The 20,975-nt window shown below is 45.1% G+C and overlaps 1 protein-coding gene across 7 annotated transcripts in view; it reads right to left on the minus strand.

The window, feature by feature from the left end:
• The window catches only part of fgf13a (fibroblast growth factor 13a), an 89,497-nt gene that overhangs the window by 15,556 nt on the left and 52,966 nt on the right, over positions 1-20,975 (minus strand). For 5 of the 7 annotated variants that reach the window (XM_030368835.1, XM_030368834.1, XM_030368833.1 and 2 more), the window contains 2 exons: positions 8,585-8,695; positions 3,675-3,778 (listed from right to left, as the gene is read on the minus strand). In XM_030368835.1, the coding sequence (XP_030224695.1) occupies positions 3,675-3,778; positions 8,585-8,695 (215 nt within the window). Of the gene's footprint in view, positions 1-3,674; positions 3,779-8,584; positions 8,696-12,776; positions 13,003-15,244; positions 15,554-20,975 lie in introns of those variants that run through there. The other 2 variants (XM_030368839.1, XM_030368837.1) reach the window with 2 other exon arrangements.

A 20,975-nucleotide genomic window follows, 5' to 3' on the forward strand; every position in this document is an offset into this window, starting at 1 on the left:
GTGTGTATGCGTGTGTGTATGCGTGTGTGTATGCGTGTGTGTGTCTGTCTGTTTGTGTTCGCTGCAAAGCCTAAAATAAACACATAGGATAGTGCTTAAACAGACCCAAATGCAACCGCACACATTTAATAACAGTTCAACAGAGGGGGACACTAAAGTACTGGCAGGTGTTTACCAAAGGCATTAGGCAGACTGAATGGTTGAGAAGGCATGGCTCTCAGCCCAATACCTACCTCCCATTGAGGAAAACCATCTCATTACACATAGCAGCGAAGTGGCTGTCTCTGACTGATCCTCATATTACACACTCTCATATCTCGTTCCCTCCGTCCTACTATACTATGGGCAGCAGAATTCGTGCAGAAGCCGAAAAAGGCAAGCGATTTTCTAAGAATTCAAATTAGCCTAAGTAGATAAAGCTTTCAGAAGTGTGAGAGTATTTCTACAGTGACCGATGAACAAGATGTTGAATGGAAACCTTTTCAGATCCTTTGATGCATTAAGCAACGGCTGGGCGTGTTTTTCCAATAACTCGCACAGAGATTGGTCCAGCAACCTGATTGGTCAAAACAAATATGATGCAAAGGGAAATGAAATGTCCCGTTGACTGCGATGTGAGCTTGTCTGCCATCAGAATTATTATATATTATTATAGGTATTCATTTTAGAATTATTAAACTAGAAATGCACAAAATTAATAATAAAGTAGTTATAAATAAGAAATAACAAAGAAGTCTAACTGAGAAGATATATAATTCCTTCAATGGTAGATGCGCACACACACACACAAAGACACACTCCTTTACCTCCCTTAGTGTCCCTCATGACGTTCCAATGTCCCCTTAAAGCCCTTTCCTAGATTCACAGCGCCCTCATTAGAGTCAACCTTTAATTATGAGTGATCGTCAAATGAACGCCCCTCTCAGCTCCGTTCTCAGTGATGGTTTATTTTTTTTATAGTTTATCATGTACAGCTGCATCTAAACAACATTTAAGTGGACTGTGGTTTCATCCTGGGGCATTTGACCAAAGGTGAACACCGCGTTCAGACAAAAAGCTTACACCAAGGAAATGAAATCATATAATGAATGAGGCAAAGTAAAAGATAAACCCTCCTGTTTGTATTGCTTATCAGTATAGGGATCTGATTCGGGGCATTGTACAGGACATTGTTATGCACGTTTCCTGTCAGCCAGTATGTTTTTACTGATTATGTAATGCTTGTTTTTCTTTAATTTATGGTGAGGGTTTTTCCTCATTGTGCATATGACGACTTAGAATAAGCAGGTTTCGTAAATCTGCCTTGTTATTATGGGACAGACTGGGAAGCCACTTTTAAGACTATAAGCAAGATAAAGATCCAGCCGATTAACACATCCATTGAATCGAGAAATTAATTCGATTAGCCTCATGTATAAAAGTACAACAGCTCCATCTACTTTTAATGGTAGCCATTCAAGCTTAAACCAGCATTGTTGGAGGAAATAACGATGAAGCAGTCAAAACACTGCATTGTTAAAAGTAAAACGCTTAAATTCAAGTCGTAATTACATTCACTCTTGTGTCATCGCATTTATAGGAAAAAGTTGAGGATTTTATAAAGCTTATCGTGTGTCTTCAGCCTACCAAGAATACAATGACGGATACTGCTCGCTATAGACAGCTCGCTACAAATGTGTCATACGAATTTAGAAAAAGAAACTGCTGCATATCGTTAATTAGTGGCTTCCATGATCAGATCCTTAAAGCCAGTGGAAAACTAAGTATGTGTGTGTGTGTGTGTGCTAGCGTGTGTGCTTTGGCGTGTGTGCATGCGTGCGCTTGTACACGCGTGCTTGTGGTTGCGTGTATGTGTGAGTAGGTGTGTGTGGCTGCGGGAGCGTCTGCGTGTTCATGTGTTCATGTGCGGAGGGGGGAGTAGATGTGGGTGAAGTGTGAGCTTGTAAGATTGAATCTACTTTTTATTTACAATATCTCCAGCGATTCCCTCAGGCGTGCTTTGCAACTGCCTTGAAAGTATCCTCCAACCTTCGCTAGCACTCATTAACACTATGCTTCTGCAGATGGAGGATAGCAGTTGGCAGTCTTGGTTTCTTTAATCCGGTCTCGGGTTAATTTCAGGGCATTAATTAGGCTTATGTTATAAATATGGATATGGATTATATATGCATGGTATATGTAAATGAATATGCTTAAAACACTCTACTACTACTACTGCTGTTACAATAACAACTTTTACTAATAGTAATGTGATTCAGCATCATCCTCATCAATAAAATCATAATGATAAAATAAATAATATTTTGATAGAGATACTTAATTAGGGTTAATTCAACACAAGGAATGTTTGGATGAATGAATGAATGAATGAATGAAGTGGTAGCGCCCTGTGTATCACATCAGCCTGCTAGATAGGGGACGGAATCAGACAGAGAGCAAAATATGATATCTTGCAATGACCCCTGGTTGTGAATTTGGTATCATCTGTCAAGTGTTTGTTGACAGATAAAAGAGCAACAACAGCCTCTGTAATGTCAGTGACGCCTGCCACACATTGAGATGATGACATTTCGACAGGAAGTTTTTGAAGTCAGCCGGCTGAATAATTCATATATTTTCACTCGTAATCAAAGATACAGAGGGAGCACCGATCTACAAAAAACATATTGTTATCGCTTCATGTAGGTAGTGAAAATCGATGGATGACAGAAACACTCACACTCATCTCTCTCTTTCAGAGTATGGTGAACAACACTACGACACTGGAGCAGCAGTTGATTATCCAGCATTGTAACTGGTCTCTCACACTCTCTCCCTCTCCCTCTCCCTCTCCCTCTCCCTCTCTCTCTCTCTCTCTCTCTCTCTCTCTCTCTCTCTCTCTCTCTCTCTCTCTCTCTCTCCCTCTCCCCCTCTCTCTCTCTCTCTCTCTCTCTCTCTCTCTCTCTCTCTCTCTCTCTCTCTCTCCCTCTCCCTCTCCCTCTCTCTCCCTCCCTCCCTCTCTCTCTCTCTCTCTCTCCCTCTCTCTCTCTCTCCCTCTCCCTCTCTCCCTCTCCCTCTCTCTCTCCCTCTCCCTCTCCCTCTCCCTCTCCCTCTCCCTCTCCCCCTCTCCCTCTCTCTCTCTCTCTCTCTCCCTCCCTCTCTCTCTCCCTCTCCCTCTCCCTCTCTCTCTCTCTCTCTCTCTCTCTCTCTCTCTCCCTCTCTCTCTCCCTCTCCCTCTCCCTCTCCCTCTCTCTCTCTCTCGCTCCCATACTCGGGCGCAGAAAGCAAAAGTATTCCACGGCATAATTCAGCCCACATAGTGTAGCCACTGGCGCCCAGGCCTTACGTCACCATAGCAACTCAGATGTCTGCCAAACAACCATTGCTTTGGCCGTTATCTGTCGCATTGGAAGGTCAGCCACAGATAGACAGAGGGCGGGGCTGTGGTGGCTCAGGCCACCCCGCCCACAGATTACACACACACACACACACACACGTGCGAACACACGCTCATACACACCTTGGCACACTCAACACTCACACACGTTTCCCCACACACTAGGAAGAAGAGACTTACTGATGTGTATAGGAGGCCCTCGCGGTTCACGTCAGGTAAAGACACGTGTACACACAAACACACACACGTGCACGCTCACACACTTCGGCAAACACACCAGCAAGTAGAAGAGACTTACTGATGTGTATAGGAAGCCTTCACTGTTCATGGCCAGGTAGAGTTTGGTCTGAACCCCCTGAATGGCCACCACTCGTAGCCCCACGGGTATAAGGTTGAAAATGGCTGTTGAAAAAGAAACACAAGGGGAAGAAACAGTCAAGAACAATCCAATGTTCAACGTCACAGTAGGAAGAGCGCACCGGTACAACATACAACATACGGTGCATCGGAAGCTCAGTGGAATCAGAGAGTTAGTTGTGGATGCACAGCAAATGTGCTGTGGCTGGCTGTGACGTATGACAGGATCTCTGTATCCCCCCCCCCCCAGACGCCCCACTGGGCAGTACCCTGCCTGGGAACCTAGATCCACCCACCACAGCCCTGTTTCACAGTTGCACCATCCGCACACCGACAGGCGAAGAGGTTGACTCTCTGTTGACATTCTCTGTCGTGATCGAGTCGATAGGAGATGGAGAGATAGATATAGGGAGGGAGAGACTGACTTCCTATTCTTTCTCCCACAAAGAAAGTCATATCACTTGAAAACCGATCCCCATGTTTTAGAAAGGGAAATTAGCAACGGATTTGCAAACGAAAAACGTTCAATCGATTAACAGATATATTTTACAACCACTGCATCCCAGTTAAGAATGGTGTGCCAAGTACCGGCAGCACTTAATGACCCACTTACAGATTAATCCTCAAAGGCGCCGAGTTCAGATTCCGTGACGTTAATTACATAAAAGTGTGATAATAAAGTGTTGTATCTATGGCTGTGGCGTTATTTTAGTGCTACCAACGTTCAGCGTAGGTCAACATCCGAGTGATTTGACCGAGAACGGATGAGGACCTTCGACTGGTAATTCTCCACTCGATTCTGCGCCTAGCGGTTCGCAGCTGATCGTGTGGACGCAATGCATTAATCCTGTGGAGCGCCGGGGTCTCCCCGTTGAATGCCATGATTCACTTTCTATTAGTCATCCAATTCGGCGTGCACAAAATAATTGCCGTTGAAGTCACTAAGGCCATGCGCACTATTTTTTGTAGTTAGTCTATTTTTAATTGCGTGCTTATTCTCAGCCTCACCAGTAAGTCGCTATGGATGGAAGCCTCTGCAAGATGGCTTAATGTAAATGCATGCAAACCCACACATAGACATGGATGATCCTCCTTTATATGGCCAATAGCCGAGTAAGGAGTGACTCACCCTCTGGCGCCATAGAGCTCCATTCACATTCGCTGTGAGTCACAGCTTGTCAACGACTGTGGTAATTCGGTTAACCAATGAATCCCAGCCCCCCCCCCCCCCCCCTCACCCCACCTTCTCCCCTCGGTCAAGTGCACTACAGACGACGTATGATGGCCTCTCTCCCCTGCTCTAAGGGGCTCAAATTGTGCCTGTCTCGCTCTTTAGTCAGGCTTTTGTTTTTAGCAACAGCGAAAGGGATGCATATTTAATTTGGCGCGCTAGAGTTAACAGCCACAGCTAGCATATTCTGCACTCAGCAGCAGCGCATATAACTCCTCCATGTCCCACCACATATCTCTCTCTCTGGTTCACTCTCTCCCCGTCTCTCTCTGTTACGTTGTCACTTCAGTGGTACTGCTGTCTAAGAAGATTCCCATTGTATGGCTTCTTCTTATCTTCGCTATTTCTCCCTCTATTCTTTCCTCCTAATACCCCAAGAGGATGGTGCCTGACTACAGGAAGCAGTACAACGTGAGCTCATCTCTCTTGAGGGGCCACAGGGCAAAGGGTCCCTCGGAGAGAGGAAGATGAGCTCACATTATTCCCCAACGCTCGCAGCGTCACTGGGCTCTTTTCAAGATAGGACCGGCTATTTACCTGACTTTGGGACAGGTGAAAAAGTTCCACTATATAAGCGCCCTAAGGGCTTATATATAGTCATAGCTGCCCCCTCCACTTCATTTCAGAGGGATTACCGGTTGGTTGCAGACAGGGATTTCTGAAGGGGGGAAACTCATTACTTCTTGTTTCCAAGAAACACCTGAGCTCTCTGAAGAGCTGCTACCCGCCATCCACCCCCCCCCCCCCCCCCCCCCCCCCCTCCACCTCTATGTACAGGCGTGCGTCTGAGTAGATCCGCTCCCAGCAACACCACCACCACCACCACCACCACAAGACACTAGCTAACCGGAAGAGCGCAGCGCTGCCATCACCATGGAGACAAGCGCACCCTGCACCTAACAACGCTATTTTTGGAGACTGCAAAGAGCCTCGTTCTGTCTCCTCTTTTTTCGACAGACCTCTTTAATTTCATCTTCTTTCATGAGAAAGAAGCTAAAAACGCACCCGAGAAGACGTACTGCCGCACTGATCTCAACATTTCAGCACAGGCCTACCAGAGACTGGCTTGCCTGCTTACTAAAGTATGTCATGAGGTCCTACCGGTGTGTTTGTTTGTGTCTGTGTCTGTGTGTGCGTGTGCGTGTGCGTGTGCGTGTGTGTGCGAATCATGTATGGTACTTTTTTTTTTTTTGGGATGAAAGGATGAGTGTTTATGTAGCATGTATTCAGTACATGCCATATATTGCCTTGATTTCATCCGTCTTTATCTAGATTGTCCCGTATCATCAGAACCGATAAATTCCTACATGCCACATTGTAAGTCATCAGTCTGAAGGGTTTTCTTTGCCATCCAAACCAAGGCTCCCCCGTCTGTGTCATCCGTGTTGAATGAAGTCATCAAAAGCGACGAGGACTCTGTGGACTACACACCTACGGCACACTCAGCCATCCCAGAAGGGGGGTACCACGTCTCTCGAGAGCTACCTTGGGGGGCTTGCTTCAAGTTGTCCATATGAGTCTTGCAAAACAACGATAGACACTGGGATGAACTGCCTGTAAACCAGAGTCTTGCACCGTTGGACGGGGTGATAATAGATACTCCTTCAGCACCATCAGAGGTGTGGCTTGGGAGATGCTGCGGACACGCCCACACAATCCTAATAATAGCGCTGATAAGATGAACGAATGATGAATGACTTTCAACAAACCTTTCTAATATCTAGGGACGTTTATTCATACTCAAATGTTGGAATACGAACATTAAGGCACTATTACATCGAATAGGAATCTAGTATATTCACAGCGGCTTTAAAGATGCAATCTTAAACTTATAGTCCTTCCATTTCCTCATACGAGTGAATTATTCCATCCCACCCTTCACGATGGTCCAAATCCGCGGTTGATCACTTTAACGTGATCGCTGCGTTTGTGTAATGAATGCAGATTCACTTCGTCTGAATTTATTCCTGATAATTTGACTCCCGACTGTGAATAAACGAATAGGCAATATGTTTGAGTTATACATCAGGACATCTGCAGTATGTAACCCTCCCAAGAAAGAAATAAACTACACAAATAGATACACAGGTCTCTTAAACATCCAGTGAACACAATGTTTGTGTAGAAGAAGCTGTTATCACGTAGCTTGTTGCAGATAGTAGTGTGTTTTCTAACCATTAGCCAGAGAACAGAAATGTCCGTTATTTCGTTAAATCCTCAGATCTCAATTGTGATTGGTGCATCCGTCTCTCATATGTCTCGTTTCAACCTGCACTCTGACCGTAGGCCTATTAAAGCCTGAGCCTACCGCATATACGATATGCGGTTTCGGGTCGGGCCGCAGATCTTGTGTCGACGGGGCGGGATCGTGTTTCCAGAAGTAGCTGTCCACACGTGCGGGCTGTGTGGTGGGGCCGGGTCGTGAGAAGCAGCCCTGCTGTAAACACACTACACCGACTTTGGCGTAAACAACAACCTGGAAAAGGCGGATTAAGGTTGTAACTGCATTTAATATGCATCCACATCCTGGCCCGAGAGTCTTTTTGCGTGGGCCCGTTAGGGATGCGTCCGTTGTGTGAGGCCGTGGGCTCCGCCTCCTGCATTGATGTCCACTTTTAATCCGTCCATTGGAAAACAAAGACGGGGGATGTAGCGATTAGATGAGATGTAGCGATGTAATGAAATTATAGAGGGGGAGGCGGGGCGGGGGTCAAGTTTCAATGAGCAGATAAAAACAAAGTCCCTCTTACTATAGAGGGATTTTAGGGGATCAAAGAAGCTGCTCAACAATGGCGTTCAGGCTGCTATAGATTTCCTCTGCATGTGAGTGAGCTAAGGCGCTAAGGCGAACCCTAGGGACGCTCTGAAGAGAACCCTGAAGAGAACCCCACGGACGCACTGGAGAACCCCACGGACGCACTGGAGAACCGTACGGACACACTAGAGAAAACTCTACAGACGCACTGAACCTACAGACGTTCTGAAGAGAACCCTGACGAGAACCCTACTGAGGCTCAGAAGAGAACCCTGAAGAGAACCCTACTGACGCTCTGAAGAGAACCCTACGATTCAAGAGAACCCTGAAGAGAACCCTACGAATTAAAGGGTCCCTATGGATGCACCAATCACAATTGAGATCTGAGGATTTAACGAAATAACAGACATTTCTGTTCTCTTGCTAATGGTTAGAAAACACACTACTATCTGCAACAAACTACGTGATAACAGCTTCTTCTACACAAACATTGTGTTCACTGGGTGTTTAAGAGACCTGTGTATCTATTTGTGTAGTTTATTTCTTTCTTGGGAGGGTTACATACTGCAGATGTCCTGATATATAACTCAAACATATTGCTTATTCGTTTATTCGCAGTCGAGAGTCAAATTATCAGGAATAAATTCAGACGAAGTGAATCTGCATTCATTATCTCGAAACAAAACACAATCTATTTGTGTTACGCAGTTCGTTGAGAGTCAGTGGACCGACTGACCATCTATAAATAACTATTTGGTTTGTTTAACAAATGATGGGGTCCATGTCTGGACGCCATCACCGGCGACGGCAGCCTCCGTGTGAGGCACAATGGAGATGGAGGGAGGGAGTGCGGAGAAAGACTCACTGTAGCCATTGTCTTCCTCTTTTGTCCCATCGATGGTTCCATCCGCCTGTAGCTGTAAGTGGAAGCCCTGGCGACTGTAGAGCTTCGTCACGATGCCCTTCAGTTGGGGTTCTGCAAAGCGGACACACACACACACACACACACACACACACACACACACACACACACACACACACACACACACACACACACACACACACACACACACACACAGACACACACACACACACACACACACACACACACACACACACACACACACACACACAGGAAAAACAGAGCAAAACAAGTGGTCAGTGATACATCTCTGGAGTCACGACCGTTAAGACATGAGTCACGTCTTACCAGGGACCAGAGCCCTTTCAGGTCATCGTTTGTTTCAGTGAATAAGCTTTATTTGCATGTCAACCCTGATCACATCAACAGCTTCTAAACATGTTCCTGGAAAATAAATAAATGTAAACTCATTTTTACACGTAATGCTACAGAATAGGGATGTAACGGTAAGAAAATTTAACCTCAGGTTTATTGTGACCAAAATTATCCCGGTTTTCGGTACTATTGCGGTATTTTAAATACCCAAAACATGCCCATACTTCAGACTTAGTCCTCTTAGAAGGTAGGGATGGGCAACGATCGTCAAATAGTCAAAGTCACGTTGAATATCGAATAATGATTGTGACTATCATTATCTATTACACGGCTCTTCTCATTGCTGTTGAATGTATGGGCCTTCACAACTTCTGGTGGTGAATAATTGTTTGATAATTCACCATTGCAAGCATATTCTAATGGCCGCTGTCAAGGAAAGTTGATTTTCGTATCACTCCGCAAGTAGTCGGGTAACTTATCAACCCCAGCGTCCTCGGTTGCTAAGCGACGACAACGTCTTTGGCGGACTATTTCTCTGCTGATCAACACTATGAATGCTGGTAACAAATAAATTGTAAAAAGACACACCGTGTGAAGTTATTTTTTTGACGTGTCTAGTTCACCGTCATGCAGGCTGTGTTTAAATAAATAAATAGCCAACTGTTTTCGGCGCATGTAGGCCTATCTGCCTCAGCCCACGTTGAAATAATTTTGATGTTGAATGTTTATGGCGCACTTGGTGAAATTAACAGAATGATTTCATACAAATCATAAAAGCCTCTCCCTGTGTCATTGTGTGTGCGTGTATCCGAGATGCGTGTGTGCGTGCGTGCGTGCGTGGGGGGTTCTTGATTGACCGATTTTTGAATATTATTCGAATACTTCTCAGCAAATATTGATTATAATTTTTGCCAGAAATGCACATCCTATTAGAAGGCTGATGGATGTTTTGAGCGCTGTCGTCTCCTCCTTCCACCATGATTTCAACTTCAAGAAACTTAAAAACATTATGTTGCAGACTACACAGTGACTTCAGGAGAAACTTCAGGAGACTTGGATGAAGTGCTGTGAAGGATTTAAGCACACAGTTTCCACACCGCGGGCACGGTGATCCACGAGATAATAATTTTATTTGAAGTGAAAACGGTAATTGTTATTGACAACATTTTTATCGGGGTTTACTGTTACACCGTTACATCGTTACATCCCTACTACAGAATAAATGCTGCTACTTTTAATTAGGAGGCAGAGGCAGCAGTTCAAAAAACACACATATTAGAGGAGAGAATGTGCTTTCATTCGTCAAGGAATCCACGCAACTCTGTGGGTGTCGCAAGGACAAACGCTGGCACGAAATGATCATTAAACAACAACCGTATAGGAAAAAGTAATAAGCGTCTAATGAAACAAACAAGCAGTTGAGGCTGCGTCAGCTTGTCGCAGAAGGAAAACAGCCCCCAAGACGTCTGGAACACACTTGCTGCTGGAGCGAGCGCCACTCCCTGGTCACGTGACACGTCACTGTCAGCGATGCCGAGCTGAGGGCTGCTGAATCCACACTCAGGTTACCTCGTGAACGCACAGCTCGCCTCGACGCTCGCCTGAACAGACATTTTCCTTTTGGGTCTACTCCCCCCCCCCCCCGAGATAGTATACATCCCATGCAGACGCCCGCAAACCTTTCAGAGATGTAACGTTTGCATTTTATTGAAAAGCATGTAACGATTTAAAAAAAACGCACTGTGCTTCCATGGTCACACCGTTTAACGCTGAGACGTGCAAAAACGCTCACTGTGGATTTAAAAAATAGAAGAACAAAGGGAAGGATGGGTGGGGTCTTTTATAATGTGTGAGTGGATGGTGTGTGTGTGTGTGTGTGTGTGGAGACACGCAAGCATGTGCCTATAGTATGCACATGGACTTAGTGCACACACACGCAGAATATTTGATTAGATGGCACCTTCTCACCACCACAATCAACCACTTTTCCTGCTGGAGTGTGAAGTGTGGCATTACACGTTGTGTTATGCAAGACACACACAGTCGTGCGCGTGCGCACACACACACCCACACACACACACAGAAACACACATCCACAGGAACATGCACAAACTCACAAAACACACACTATCCCTCTCTCACCAAAAACAGACACAGCAACACGGACTCTCTTTTTTTCGCTCACATACACAAACACATTCACACACACACACACACACACACACACACACACACACACACACACACACACACACACACACACACACACACACACACACACACACACACACACACATACATACACATGCACATGGAGACACTCCTATTCCCTGGTGGCTTCCTCCATGGGGTTGGGACAGTAATGGGGGAGTTAGGAGTGTGTGTGTAAGCCAAAGGTTTGGGGAGGTAAAGGGGGAGGGAGGAGGGGAGTGTTTAGGGGTCAGAGGGTGGGGGAAGAAAAGGAGGAGGCAGGAGTGAGTGTATGAGCCACAGGGTTGGGGAGGTAAAGGGGGAGTGAGGAGAGTGTGTATGAGCCTTGGTTTGACGTAAAGGGGGAGAGAGGAGTGTGTGTACGAGCCTCAGGGTTGGGGAGGAAAAGGGGGGAGGCAGGAGTTTGTGTATAGGAGCCACAGGGTTGGGGAGGTAAAGGGGGAGTGAGGAGGAGAGTGTAGAGGAGTCACAGGGTGAATCAGCAGCATTCTATACATGGAGACCTTAGAAATAGCCCCAGATGTACACCCGCCTCCCACAACAAAGCCGGGAAAACATGGCAACTGGATGGTAATAACTAAAGAGTAGACCCATTCTCACAGTCCCGATCTTCACTGCCAGGGGACCTTTTTCAATTTTTAGTTACAATCAGCTAAGTTAATGAAGTATATGATAAATATATTTATTTTTTTAGCAATTCCCCGCTGCACGGTTACCATGGACTTTGATGTTCTGTTTACACATCACATTATTGATATTAATGAGAAAAACATTATGTCCAGTCTAGCTCCACTGGTTAAGGAACGCATTAGAAGTGCTACACTTTATGAGTATGATTACCACACAGTCCACCCATGCTAAGACTGAATGAACTCACAGTATTTGAAGATAGTAAGATGCTTTGAATAAAAGTGGGTTGTCCAAATAGCCAGGAGCTTCTCTCATCCTGTGCTGTGCAGACCCCAGAGAAAGATGCCCGGTCCTATGGCACTTACCCAGAAAATAAAAGCCACCCTACTCATTTATTCATGATTTATTTTCCGCTTGGAAGTTCAAGTAACTCCTGCTTTCAGGGACGAAGTGGTGGCTTTTGAAATGCCAGAATTTGAAACTGGTAAATCATATTGAAGCTAAAATATATTTTGTGGTATTGTATGGCCAGTGAAACATGCCTCAGATAAACTTTGGCAGTGTCCACTGATCCACTTTTGTTCCTTGAATGTTCCTGAGAAATGGGTGCTTCCATTTGTATTTTTTTGCAAATCTTCTACAGTGCAATTCAATGAATGATATCACTCTATATCCCAACGCATATAAGCCCAGCCTATGATTAAATATTTTTCTTAAGGCTTGCCATCTGTGTTGTGATATATTATGTCATGGTCATTTGGAGTGAATAACGAGTAATATGCCTCATAACGATTATATTTCCGGTCTATGGGTCTACCTATATAATTTCCCTCTGTAGTATCTTATTTTTCTTTCAACACTTAAAAAAAAGGCAAGAATAATCAAACCTCTAGTGGTTTGATTCAATCAAAAAATTAGTTCATAGACTTAGTGAAAACATACACAATATGACATAACGATCGTCTACCGCAGAACAGACCTGGCCTCCGCCGCCTCCTCTTCTTGGAGCCAAAGAGTTTGACGCGGGAAAAGACGCTCAAGCGACTGGGCTTCTCAGAAGCTCCCTTGGCCTTATTCGGACTGCTAACGCAGCGGCAGGCATTGGTTTTCTCCCGCTCCCTCGCCTGCCTTTTCTGCCGGATGAGGGAGCTGGCAATTGCTGCAGCCATGGCCAGTTTGGCGGTGGTCTGGACACAAGTTCCAGACTAATGTTCAAATGAAAAGAAAAACTCGCCTGAATGACGAAACTCGTATTCGAGGAAAAACCCAAATGTCCAGTGGTTGAAAAAACACAACAAGAAATAATAAATAATAAACGGAACACACGAAAGCAGTTAGCTCTACACGTCGGTATGTTGCTTTGAAGTCATGCATGCGCCTTCCATCGATTTCATGTTGGGTTGTTTTTGATCGATTTTCGCAACTAGGGTTGTGGTTCTTCGTAGGGGGAGGGGGGGAGAGAGAAGTAGGATATTCGCAATAAAAAATAAAAGGCACAAATGTTCCACTCTAGTGCTCCACGGAGTTGTCCCTCCGGCTCCCTTATGTTGGTAGCAACATTGCTGAGAAGCAAGTTTTCAGTTGTTATCCTCCGGAAACCTTTTTTTTAACGTGATCCTTTCTTGACGTGAACCCACGAAAAGTCAGACTTGCAGGTTATCGTAAACGTCGCAGTAAAAAGTCCATCCAAACACACCTGTTCGCCAACGTAAATACGCGATGCTTTCAGCCTGCTCTCAAGAAAGAAAGCCCTGCTCTACCCGCTGCTGACAGGCTTTTAAAGGCAGGCGGCAGATCGGCCGAGAGAATCACTGCGGAGAATGCCGCTCTTCTTTTTTTCTCCCGCTTTCTTTTTTTTTTTTTTCTACTGAAGCAAAGCCACGCGCGGTGTGAGGCGCGTCGCTTCAGAGGCGGGAGTCGCGCGCCGGCAGGAGGAAAGCGCAGATTCAGCTGCACCGCTTCCCACCCAGAACAAGTTGCAGCGCGACGAGGGAGTTTGGAGGAGGGACGAGTTGTGTTGGAGGGAAGCCGACAGCACGAGAGATTGAAACCTATTTGCTGTGTTGTGTAGATGCCTGTTATCTGTGCTGTGAACTAAAACAAAGTTTGAAACATCCACCGTGAGCCACATCTCAGAATAAAGAATGTGAGGTAGTGAGAGAGGAGAGGGAGAGTGGGAGAGAGGATGGATGAAGGCCGATTGCGACCAAGAAACAAACGAAAGGGAAATTAAGAGTGTCGGTATAAAACGGTTAGGTCGATGTGGCCAAAGCTCTTGTTTTGTGAAACCAATATCTCTGTATTAAAAACATCAAAACATGTCTACTTATCAATATTTTTCTGAAGTTGTTATGGGTGGATTCCAAGATTTGTGCTATCTGGGTTCTGTTGCTTTGAACGCACACAAACCTAAACTCAGACCCCCAACCCTGTCTATGTTTATGACCTTGGTCTTTTACATTTTCAAATGTTTTATGGTTTGTTTACCTTGGTGTGTGCCTGTTAGCCCACTGCACCTTTACACGGAGACTTTAATTTACTCAAGGTTTTTTAAAGTTATTAATATTCGTCTGGGGTGTCCATAAAGCAGACCAGGTTTGGTCCTACTTGGTCGTCGTGTCTTGACATATGTTAAACAAATAGCATGCCCATACATATAGCCTACTATAACATAAATACACAAACATATAAATATACATATGCTATAACTGCCCTGATGGTCCCGCGGAGACGGTTTGGTTTCTACACGCCAGCAGTACCTCCACTGAAGTAAGGTGCTGACGAATGGCACGTTGTGGCCGATGTAGAAAGCAGTCCCATCACACCCTTCTCTGGTCCTGCCTCCCGCTGCTCGGGCACAGCGCCCCTCTACTGCCATCTACAGGTCTGGGATGGAACTGCTAGTTCAGAACCATTTTTAATGATTTTTCAAATTACACGCGTTCGACAAAAGATTCAAGCCTGGATATTCCCTGAATACAATTGTCATACGAATGGCTTTGAGTAGGGTTGAAATATCCTAACGCACAATAAAGTAGGTTTACTATTGGGTAATTCCTGTTCTCATAGGTCTACGTAAACAAAAAAGTGCATTTCCTTTCAATTAATTCATGTCATCATCTGAGAAATTGTTCTGAAACAAAAACACTTTAAAAGACACGTTTCAGAACAGCGTCGCCTCAAAGTTATTGATCGCCTCAGCAGGAATCCTGCTGGAGCGATCGGGAATTCAGCACCATGGAGAGCTCAAAGACAACTCAAAGTCAAGATGAACGAAAAGCTCTGTCCCGCCATGAGTTGCCATGAAGAAATAAACTCTGCATGTACAGAGCTTCAGTGCCTATACAATCAGACGAAAATATTGCGTTTTTTTCTTCTAAATACATAGATTACCTAATCAGTATAAACAATGTAACAATGTGATAGAGCAAATCGACTGCTGCCTACCTGATACGGACTTTCGGAGGGGGAAGCTCATGATCATTCCGAAGCAGAGCCCGATCTGGGTGCGCACACTAGTCCCGGGACGTTGAAGTAAAAGCGAATAGTCGTGAGACGCGAGAAAGTTCAAAACATTTGTCAAAAAAAGAGAGAAGAAACGGTCCTGGGCGTAGTGGAGGAAGCTCCGAGGAGGGGCCACACAGGAAGATCATTAAAGGACATTAGCGATGTTCCATTATGACTTCTCAAACGCTCATTAAACATTCATCCAGTGGGCTGTGGATATGCTATTGGGGAGGACACTGCTGCGTTCAGTGGGCAATACTGGAGAAAAGTGATGGACAAAAGTGGTGGAAATCGCATGGGCGGAGATTGTGCTTTGTGTCTTGTGGGACGGAGAAGACTTGGCGCTCATGTTACAGAAATCATGTAAAATGAGACGATAATGCATCGGGTAAACGGATTATGCAGTCCTTTCTATTTTCCACTGAAAAAATAAATATCGACTTACTGGAAGGACAACGTGCATTCATTCTGGCTTTTAGATAACAAGATTTTTCAGTCTAAACTTGTAGGATGTGTTATTTTACGAACCACACGTTTGCTCGCCTGGCTCTTGAGCAAACAAGCGTCTTTGTTTGTCCACACAGTAGATATTAATTATATTTCCATGTTTGGTCGGTGGTCTGCTAATGATAAACAGAGGAATAGTATACGTGTGCACGGTGTTTATGTAGGCCTAATGAACACCAAATATATATATATTTTTTATAATTACAATAGTAAAAGCGCAAATGGTTCGCAAATCTCAGGGTTTGCGGAGGTAATGTTGATGAATGATTGTTTACATGTTTGGCCGCTAGATGGCGGAAATGCACCGTGAAAGGCGGCAGGCATTCTGAAGCACTGACGCATACAATGCTTACAAACGCATACATTTTTTTTAAGAAGAAATCAACTAATAAATCAATGCAAAAGGAACCAACGCATTAATTTATACATCCAGGATATATATTACTAACAAAATAGTGACGATTGATTGTACCGCAGGCCTTGAGTCCGAGTAATCCATCCCTCTAACCTCACAGCAGGGCCAGTCTATATGTGCTGTTCTTATCTGGCGTTTGTACGGCCAAGGTCAGAAACATAACACAGAAACAGAAGATTTATTTGTTCGAGTGCTCAATATTCCTGTATATCGATCGTGCGTGGTATAGTATTACGGATGTGAGCCAGATGATTTAAATTATCCGATATCAACCAGCGCTTTTTTAAACAAGCCTAACTCCATCACACAGATCTAATAGGCTCCAGATCAGACTGCATAATGGGATAAGTGCTCCGGTCTATAGGTGCTCCGCTGCTCATGTCTGACCTTCAGTGATGTCAACACTCTTTTATGAGAGTTCTATGGAATCACATGAATTTAATTGAGGCAACTGGAGAAGATTTCTTTGTAAAACAAGATCTTTATATAACACTATAAGGATAAGGTACAGATCTGCGGGGGTTTCATAACAGACTTTGATTGTTACGGTGGTGAGCAAAGATAGTTTCCCCTTGTAAGGGCTAATACGAAAAACCCATAAACAAAAGGGTTTATAAGGTAAACCCTTATATGAACTTACTTTCAACAGCCTTATCATTTTTTTGTAAATAATGTAAATGATCCAAATCCATAAAAACATGTGGCACAAATCGAACCAGTGGATGATCTGCATCAACATCAACGCCAAAGTTCCATGTTCCTGAAATGTGTTCCGTCATGGAGGACAGATGGGTGAACAGCTCTGCAAACAGACTGATCCTACCCACTCATGCAGCCCTGTTCCTCCATACCGTCATAGAAAAGGTGTCCTTGGCTTTGCATACCAGCTATATAAAGCCTTGTGTGTGCAATGCTGAATGTAAATGTGTGACGAGTCACGTGTGCACACAGTGCAAGCAAAACGCCCCTAATGAACAAATGTCTCCATGGTAACACAGGTTGCTCAGCCCTCGATCGCCCATCACTCCAGGGCCCCAGACACAGAGCTCGAACCCCCTGCTGGGCCTGCTGCCGGTTCATCACTATCACCATGGAGAGAGAGAGAGAGAGAGAGAGAGAGAGAGAGAGAGAGAGAGAGAGAGAGAGAGAGAGAGAGAGAGAGAGAGAGAGAGAGAGAGAGAGAGAGAGAGAGAGAGAGAGAGAGACTGCTGTAGCCGTATTAACATACACTGCCAAAGTAAACACCATCTATTGCTACCATTTCCAAATGAACAGGTCATGCAGGCAAAAATACACAGAGGTTAGAAATAATATTAATACTACCGGTGTTCTAATAAAACATAATGCTCAACATTATATACTTTAAAACTCTCCGTCAAACTGTGATTACAGTGCGCATAGCCATCCGTTCTAGTTTCATTACTTCACCAGTTCGGATAATAATCCTGCCGTTGAAAAGAGGAAAGAACCCTGCTGTTGTGGGCGTCTCTGGCCACTAGAGGGCAGCACCTCATGCGGAAAAAGAGGACAACGAGAATATGTGTACTGTCAAGGATGAAAAGCACACTGACCTTTGCTTCATGAGGTATGACCAAACAATTAACAGTGGCCCTTCTTCATAACAGCTTGCGGCAGTGCCGGTAACCCACTACCATGGCTTTCATGCTTTTTCTAATTTTAAACTAAGTTGCGGCAGTGCCGGTAACCCACTACCATGGCTTTCATGCTTTTTCTAATTTTAAACTAAGTTTTTACCAGGGGAAAGCGATGACTCTACTGCGAACTTGACCTTGCCAATCGGTAATTAATAGAGGGTCGAAACTGGAGATCAAAGATGTGCGAAGACGCCCATAGGCAAAGACATGATCAGTACACTGACGATGGCAACCGTCAAATAAAGAAGAGACAACACAAAAGCAAAAACACATGGAGGCATAACCTCCAAACCCAATCAGGGCAACTACACCCAAACGGCCGAGAGTAGGGGCGCTCCACCAATCCACCAGTTGACCATGTGGCCACTGTGTGCGCACCGTGTCCTTCTACCACCACATCATCATCATCATCATCATCACCTCCCGCGAATGATAAGCCCCCCCCGAGCTGCGCGCGGCGCACAACGGCACGTGTTGCCATGGCGACGGCACACACGTAGGAGGGCGTGTGTGCGTGCGTCGTGGAGCGAGAAACACAGAGAGAGGGAGAGGGAGAGAGAGAGAGAGAGAGAGAGAGAGAGAGAGAGAGAGAGAGAGAGAGAGAGAGAGAGAGAGAGAGAGAGAGAGAGAGAGAGAGAAAAAGAGACAGAGAGAGAGAGAGAGAAAAAGAGACAGAGAGAGAGAGAGAGAAAAAGGGAGCGAGAGCAGTGGAGACAGGAAGAGGATGGGGGGTTGGGTGTGAGATACCTCCCACTGTCCCCACCCACCCCGCCCCCACCAACCGCCGCCCTTCCCCCCTCTAGCCGTCCAAGGCTCCCCTGAGCTAAGAGGAGGCGGCGGGGGGCATGGATTGCAGCACACATGAGACTGCAGCTCGTACACGAGTGTGTCCTGCTGTCTGTCTGTCCGTCAGTCTGCCAGTCCATTTGTCTTGTCTGCCTGCCTGTCTGCCCTACGTTGCGATGCACCTATAGCCATGCCGACAAAGGTGGATGGAACGCGCCGCAAATTGAAGGAAGAAACTGTGAGTCTAGGCTGGAAAGATAAGCTGGAAGGCAGGTCTCCATCCCCATGGCTCACCATTAGTTTAAAACCGTGAGCGGAGAGTCCTCTCTCTGACCCAGACACCATGGGCCCTTCCCCAGTGATTGTCGTTCACCTCAGCTGCTCGCGGACCTGTCGGTGTCTCCGGCCCCTCTGGACTTCTGTGTGAACCTTGTGATCCTTTGGTCTAACGGTTGGACGATTTATCATTTCTAAGTATAAGTTGTTGAGGAAAGTTAGACAGTGAATGGAAAAAGTCCAGCGCTTTCGTTGTTTCATCTGTGTAGGCTATGATTCAGTTTCAGAAATAGTGGGAAATAGTGAAGTGTGACAGAGTGTAGTAATTATATTCCAACCTCTCACCTTTTGTAAAAAACAGATTTTGTATTCACACACTTCAAAGTCGGCTGTCTCGCTTTCTGCCAGTTTGTCTTTCTGTCTAGGAGATAAAGTAATTGCATGTCCATTAGTCATCCAGGAAGGATAAAGGTTGTGAATCATTCTCACTGAAGTGATTCCAGAAGCTGAGCATCTGCCATGACAGACATTTTATTTTTGGTTGTTTTTGTTGTTGTTGTTTTACAAAAAATGGCTGCTGAAGACAAAATACCCATCCAATGTTCCTCCTGCCAAGTCAATTTAACCGACGCCACATGTTCAGTAGTTTTGTTAATTCTTTCCTTCTTTTTTTTGTGCTTTCTTTCTAGACTTGAGCAAACATTGGAATGCTTGCTAATGAATGTCTTTGCGAGAGAAAATGTATTTGTATGTGGGGAGACATTTCCCTCTGTGTACAAATAAATAATGTGCGGGTGTGTCCGTCTGTGTGTGCCGGAAGGGAGGGGTGTGATTCAATATCAACAACAATCAATTAATCATAGCAACGGCAACTAAATATTTTTTTTTAGTTCAACACGGCCGTGAATGAAAAGGCCTAAAGTAAACATACTTTAGAGTAAGACAACTTTGAACAAAATATATTCTATTTAAGTTAACGCAAAGAAAGGACACCGAATGTGTGTGCGTGTGTGTGCGTGTGCGCATGCTTTGTGTGTGTGTGTGCGTGCGTGCGTGCATGTCTGTTATGACTACCTGGCTTGTAACCATGTAACACAACCTCAATCAAAGGATCCAAGCGGAGTGTGAAATGGCTTGGCTCGCATGCTCTGAATGACTAATGCTGAGCCAAGGGAGCCGGCCCATCAGTATGACACATGGAGCCATGCAGGGCACACGCAGAACAATGCAGAACACCCCACGCTAAGCAAACACACGCATAGAATCATCAAGGTACATGCAGCACCAGGTAGAATGCTAAACTGCTGTCGTCTTCATGCATGTATAATGAATCAGTGAAGGTTGCTTTGGATAAAATGATCTTCGAAATGAGGAAATAGTAAGAGAACACAGCACAGCCCTGGGCCCTAAACCTTGGATACAATTTGTTTATTAATAAAATTGCTTACATCCTCTTCATCGGTTGTTTCCCTTATCAGAGGGGAATAATTGGACCCTGTTTAATAACTGTTATGCAACAATGGTGAAATCACGTCACCGGAGTATGACTTTGCAGACGTCACTGACAGAAGTGACGCGCGTATGCGCGTATGTGCGTGTGTGTGTGTGTGTGTGTGTGTGTGTGTGTGTGTGTGCATCATCATGGTCTTATCAGCGTCGTGATATCCCCCGGGGATTGTGGGTACTGAAGGGGAACACAGTAAGGTGGGAGGCATTGTGGCTGACATTGTGAGTGACAGCTGTGCAGGAGGTCACATGTAAAGCTAGGCTAACCTAACATTTATAAACGTAACAACCCACGTTCTGAAGGGTTATGTGTCAACATGTTCCCCCAACAGCACACAACATTATGACAAGAATCGGTCTGGGTGATCAAGCGACGTCACTTTCTGTCCTGGCTTCACTTGAACTAACTAAGATTTGGCAAAATGACTTTGTTGTACCGATTCGGTCGAAGAGCATTTAGCATGAGTGTGCTCTCTCCACAAATATAAACAATAGTGTAATGGCACTTTCGCCTTTTGGAATCAAC

Source organism: Gadus morhua, chromosome 10 (assembly GCF_902167405.1).
Source record: "Gadus morhua chromosome 10, gadMor3.0, whole genome shotgun sequence".
In the NCBI taxonomy this organism is placed as follows: domain Eukaryota; kingdom Metazoa; phylum Chordata; class Actinopteri; order Gadiformes; family Gadidae; genus Gadus; species Gadus morhua.